Source organism: Argiope bruennichi, chromosome 8 (genome assembly GCF_947563725.1).
Source record: "Argiope bruennichi chromosome 8, qqArgBrue1.1, whole genome shotgun sequence".
NCBI classification, from domain to species: domain Eukaryota; kingdom Metazoa; phylum Arthropoda; class Arachnida; order Araneae; family Araneidae; genus Argiope; species Argiope bruennichi.
Window position 1 is genome coordinate 71,712,998 of NC_079158.1, and position 6,656 is coordinate 71,719,653.

The 6,656-nt window shown below is 25.9% G+C and overlaps 1 protein-coding gene across 1 annotated transcript; it reads right to left on the reverse strand.

Annotated features, from left to right (window-relative positions):
* Nucleotides 1-2,371: 2,371 nt before the first annotated feature.
* Nucleotides 2,372-6,260, reverse strand: LOC129981136 (peptidyl-prolyl cis-trans isomerase-like 3). The gene is made up of 6 exons (XM_056091831.1): nucleotides 6,121-6,260; nucleotides 5,342-5,416; nucleotides 5,156-5,249; nucleotides 4,873-4,940; nucleotides 3,095-3,213; nucleotides 2,372-2,578 (listed from the first exon to the last, which is right to left on the reverse strand). The coding sequence occupies exons 1-6, from the start codon at nucleotides 6,121-6,123 to the stop codon at nucleotides 2,452-2,454; spliced, it is 486 nt and encodes a 161-aa protein (XP_055947806.1). The 5' UTR covers nucleotides 6,124-6,260; the 3' UTR covers nucleotides 2,372-2,451.
* Nucleotides 6,261-6,656: the final 396 nt, after the last annotated feature.

Consider the following 6,656-nt stretch of genomic DNA (forward strand, 5'->3'; position numbering starts at 1 on the left):
GATATACAAGGATCTTTTAAAAAAGAATGTGGTTATTGGACATTTTTCTAGTCCTTCACGTGGAGCGTGTGAATGAGTCAGCGTTTAACCGATGCAGCAATTTTATAAAGCTTCTCTTGAATTAATTAAGTAGAGAAAGTGGAATTGTATGTATATATATATTGATGTTTAATGTATTGGGTCCCCGAATATAACGTCATAGTAAGCTTAAACTATTACAAATAAATCAAAATACTCATCTTCAAGTGTCCTATCCGAATTTGTAAATATTAGACGCTGTTTAACTTGTCGGTCACTTTGTATTTCCATGTCTTCAGTAAAATCGTTTGCAACATGGTAAATTGCTTTATTTATGAATATTTTCTTTCTTTTTATTATATAATATCAATATTGTTTTCATTTTTCACAGATAATTCATATTTAAAAGACTTTTAATTTAAGTTAGTTAATTTTTTTTCCACAAAGGAGTTATATGCTTTTACATAAATTTTAAATGTAAATAATGGCTTGCCGCTTTAGAAAAGGAGTTTTTGTTTTTTTTAGTTAAATTTGTAAGATGACGCATGTAAATTTTTTAATTTTTGCATTTCCTTATTGGAAAAATGAGATGCCTTCTCTCATTTTTTTATCTTACATATTCAGAAATATAATTTTAATAACTTTTAAATTTGCAGAAATTTTATTTTCTCAAGTTCAGACAGCATTCCTAGAAGTTCATATATAAAAGGACAAACTGTTTTATTTCAGTTCAAAACTGTACAAAATAGTATCAATATATATATAAATTGGTGTGAATTAATTGGGACAAACATATTTTTTAAGAAAATTGTTAATTTTTCGGTGATTTTTTGCCTCAAACTGGTTTTAACTGCATTTTCTTACAACGTGCGACTGCTCTCCCTTGACTAGTCTAAATCGGTTTGACCACGTGATCATGACATGTCGAAAATTTTTCCCTTCAGTTGCTGTAAAAAGTGATCGCTTGTGTGAATTGTCTCCTTCTGACGTGTATTTAAAAAATGGATATCACTCCCATGAAAAGGACTAGAATTGTTATCCTTAATCAGCATATTTCTATGACTGTGAGGGATATTGCTACAGCAGTTGGAGTTGGAAACTGTAGTGTTTCTAAGATTATTAATCAGCAAAAGAATTTTGGGACAGTGTCTCCAAAACGAAAGAGTAAATGTGGACGTAAACACTAGACTAACGCTAACTTTAATTATATGATAATATACAAAAGAACATAATTTTAATTTAAAAACCAATAAATCTGTAACTGCATAAAAAGAAAAATAATTGTAGTTTAAAGAAACAGATATGATTATGTTTACTACTTTATTACACTAAAAATAAAACAAAGTTTTGTCATTTGTTGTACGAACATCAGAATAAAACAATTCATAAGTAATTTCTTTGCATGAAACTATTAAAAGGAGGCAATTCTGTAACTTGGACATCAATGAACTCTCTGCTTCATAACAGATCACAATCTCCCATAATAACTTATTGCAGCTTTTATACTTTAGCATCGTATCAAAGATATGTATTCCAATTCTTAATTACATACATATACATTACTAGAAATAGTTGAATTAGTCAAGCAACTATTTTATCTGAAGTTAAACGAATATTTTGTCTGGAAGAAACTGTTAATAAATCATAATTATTGGATTAATATCTACTAATGATAATATTATGGGGAAAGGGGTCTCTGTGGATGCTAGTGCTCTACAGATTAGATTGTTTAACCTAGAACTGGCAAACTAGGAATATATATATATAAGATTAAGTGAAATTCTGACCTATTTCCCCAATTTCTTCCAAAATTATAATACAAAAATTATTTTTACATCATCATAAATTAGTACAATTGAAAAATACATTTTTTCAATTGTACTAATTTAATATTCATGCATTTTTTTTTTTTTAATTTTTACAAATTTTTAAAAATATATTTTTGCTTATTTCTTTACAATAGATTACACTGCTATTCTGCAATTCAAACCATTTTAGCCACTTCATAAAAACCTGAATCGCAAGATTTTCTTCCATTGTTGAAAGCTACAGGAAAAGGATCACATACAGTTAACAAGATGAATAAAAAGGTGAATTTAAAGTACTGAGAAATTTAGAAGATAGATTAATTGAGCATTTTCTGTTCTCAACAGCATTATGATGTCATGGGAATGGTTTTCATTAGGAAAGCTCATATATAGAATGAACAGATGTAAAATAATACACTTTTAGTGTCTAGAAATTTGGAAGAATGACAGGCATTTATTTATATGTAAAGGATTCAAATGAAATTATATATAATCAATATTTCTGGAAAACCAACTAGTTGCAAAAGGACTGGTAGTGATTTAATAAACTTGTCTTTATTATAAAAATATAACTTTATATATACATAAACTTCGTTTGAGTAGAGGTGGAAACTTTTTTTAACAATCATTTTGCAAAAGGATTTGCATGAATAGTAACAGAATTGAGTCTAGTATCAGTTAAAGGTCGAAATGTCTTTGAATTGACAGGCAGTTTTTCTAATTCATCTAAAGTCTCTAATCCATCAATGACTCTGTAAGAGAAAGCATAATCAATATTTTAAGCATGGAGATTAATAAGCATTAAATTGTCTTTAAAAATTAATTTTAAAAAATCTGAAATTTTCAGAAAATTTTTATGTTTAAGAATTTGAATAATTATTTACGTACAACTTAGTCTTCTTTTTTTCAATGGAAATATATTTGAATCATTTTTATATGATTCAAATCAGTTTCAATATACTTAAATACACATGATTAAATACATTTAAACACACACTATTAAAACAAAGAAGATGCAAAAATTAAAGAATTTTTATCATTTTCAGAAAGAAAATTAATATTCTGTTAGGAAAGGTTAATGCAGAAATAATTATAATAAGAAAAGGTTAAAGGCTAAATCTTAATTTTATTAATTTATCTAAAATTTTACAATTAATTTATTGTCAAAAAAGTAAAGAAATTTATTCAAAGGTATAACAAAACTTGATTTGCACATATAATAAATTGGCAATAATTTTAATTAATTCATCAGTAAAATTCCAACTTACTTTGCAAAGATTGTATATTTCATATCTAAGTGAGGTTGTTTAGCATAAGTTATGAAAAACTGTGAACCATTGGAATTTGGTCCATTATTAGCTACAGATACTATACCTCTGGTATTATGCTAGAAAAAATATATTCAGTAAATTAAGATATAAAATTATAATAATCAAGAGTTTGAAAAAAAAATTACGAACTATAATATTTATTGTGAATAAATATCATTATAAATACTATATAGACTATTTCTTACATTTAAGTAATAACAAATAATTAAGATTTTAATTATTCTGTCTAATTCTCAATACCTCCATTCAAGGACACAAAAGCTATTGTTAAAAATTACCTTTAAACGAAAAATATTTTTTATGCAAATAAAAGTGACTAATAAGAACAGAACTTTCTAAATATCCAGTTTTAGATTTATTGAACAATATTCACTGCAGCAAGTGGCCTGTTTCTGATGAATATTTTTGCAAATATTTCATTAAGTTTCCAGTGGTTGAAAAATAGAATCTTAAAAACGACTAGCTAAATGCCAAAAATATTTTTTAAATATAAAAAAATACTATTTAAAGGAAAAATTAAATAAAACTTCATTTCCTTCAGATATATTAGAATGAATAACTTATGCAATAAATATTTTACAATAATTTACAATTTTAGGTCAGATATAAACTTTGAATTTTACTTTAATTGATGAAAAAAATTTAAAATCTTAAATATTTCAAATTAACATCAAATATTGCTATTTCTTTCATCTGGAAAATTTTCAAACAAAATTGTACAACACGACTGAGTTATTCCTGAATATTTTATCAGAATAGAATGTATACATCGTACAATTGTTTAGAATATTATAGACATTTATAAGAAACTAAAATGATACTTTAATGTCTAGCACTTTGAGTTAAATTTGATTGCTTATTTCTATGTACAACTGTTAATGTTTATCGTTTCGTTAGTTTTTTTTTCTATCATCAAAATTTTTTATTTTTTTCAATAATATAAAATTGTGCTCTCATAACACAATTCACAAAGTAGTTAATACACATAATAGTTACTCACACTCTGATACACAAACTAGTTACACACACTCTGATGCTGTTCTAAAGATCAAGTTGATGATATTATTTCCCTGTTCATGTCTTGTTTACATTGGATTTAAGAAAATATTTTTCAACCCAGAAATGTCAAAATCAAATACAAAAAAATGAAAACTTCCTATGTGAAAGAGATGTTCCTCTTTTTTCTCCACTGTGAAAAAATGAACTTGCATTCATATTTGTTGAATAGAAGTTTGTAAACATTTTCATTTTATTACATAATTCAATATTTTTATAACACCTTTACTTTAAATGCAAATTACACTGGATTTAAATTTAATATAAATAGAAATAATTAAAAATGGAAAAAAATTCCCTACCAATAAAAATATTCCTTCTAATGCAAATCTTAAGTGGCAACTGCAAAAGCAAACCATGCCACTTATAGTATAAATAAAGAAGGTGGTGTGGGAAGTCCTTACCCCACCTTTTAAAGAAAATTGCTTAAATTTGAGAAATAAGTTATATGAGAATAAGAATTCATAAATGTGCTTAGTTTTGAGAAAATAAAAATAAATGAGCTTTCTAACAATTAGAATTCCCCTTAATTCTCTTCCAATTATACCCTAAACAAATGCAGCTTTTCAAATTCTTGAAGTTAGATTATCACAGCACTGACTATTAAGAAAGTAAAACAAACATAAAATTGTAAAAATACATAAAAATAAAAATTTTACCTTCAATTCATCTTTTAATTCATCCTCAAACTTTCTACCCCATATACTAGTACCTCCTTTACCAGTTCCTAAAAAATATCAATTTAAATTTTAAAAATTAGCAAAATATCATAACATTAAATACAGCTTGAAGGATTTTTTTTTTATACAAATATGATGTAATACATTGTCATGCATTAGGTGAAGAATAAACTCAATATTAAACATAGCTCGTTTCAAAAATAAAGTGAGGAAAAGATTTATTTATAACAATAATACATGCCCAAGACAAACCATTGTTTACCTGTTGGATCACCAGTTTGAACAATGAATCCCTTTATATTTCTATGAAATAAACATCCATCATAATACCCACTAGCACAAAGTGCTAAAAAATTCTGTAAAAAAAAATTTATTTCATATTAACCACCTAAAATAGTATTTCTGAAAATATGAAAAATTCAAAATGACAGATATATGCAACTCTTACTTCGCATGCCTTGGGACAAAGCTCACAAAATAATTCAATTTTTATGTCTCCAACATCGGTATGCAGGGTGACCGACTAAAAAAATAAAGAAAGAATAAAAATTATATGGCATTCTTCATACTTTTTTACAACTTCAAAATAACACATCTTTATAACAGAAATAATGAAATAAAATTTTAAACAAATAATAAATTAAAAAATAAAATTTTAAACAAATACGAAAATAAAAAATAAAATTGCAACATGTTCTGTACAGATCTTGAATTTCATTATTAATGTAGCCATTTTAAACTGAAAATATAATACATAAAAATAACTAACAAATACTTCATGTATGCATACACTGAACAAAACAGAATGCATAAATTGCTTTCATATGTACTTCTTTCAATTTTTAAAAATAGAAATGGAAAAAATTGTACAAACTATTTAAAAAATAAAATTTTCAAATTATATTCAAAAATTGAGAGATTAATCAGATTTATAGCAGCCACAGAAATATAGGATTATAGTAGGTAATATACACATTTCAAAAAGATATAAATTTTTACAGATCATACATTTTGAATTTTATCATATTTTATTGTGCACAGAACCTAACAAAACAGAATACACAGAACAACATCAAAAAGAAAAAAATGGAATAAGACAGTGACTAGATATGAATAAAAAAACTGCAGAAAGGAACAATGAAAATCCTTTTTCGTTTTCCATTTCTATGTTCTAAAATATTCATAAACGTGAAAATCTTTATTTTTAATCATATTAGAAATGCATACCATTTCTCTATTTTATTCAGATTTGTCACTAACTCTACCGCTCTAAATCAAAAATGTAATTAAATCTAAGCGGTGAATTGAGATGGCATATCTCACATCCAAAATATTTACAATTTGAAACGAACCACTTTTTCTCAGTTATGTTCACTTCACTTCATTTATTTAGAAGGCATAGATAATCCTGGAAATAAGGCAATGATGCTTGTGTTTGGAAGGTCTTGGGAAATGCCTAGACTCAAACGCCTTTGATTTTCTAAAATAATTCATTTTTATCCGATGCGTTTCATAAAAATCCTTATTCCGCTTTATTTTATTCTTTATTCCGCTTTATTCGATATTTTACAAATACGTTGTGTCTCCAATTAATTTATTTCAAAAGAAGTGGAGGCACTGCGGATATGAAATCCAAAACTAAACACGAATGGTTAGTTTACATGTGTAATGATGATTTCTGGAATGACAGCTTTTGTTGCTAAAAATCCCCTAACCCCTCATTCAGTCAATGATGATAATTAATATTTATTGCAAGAATTACT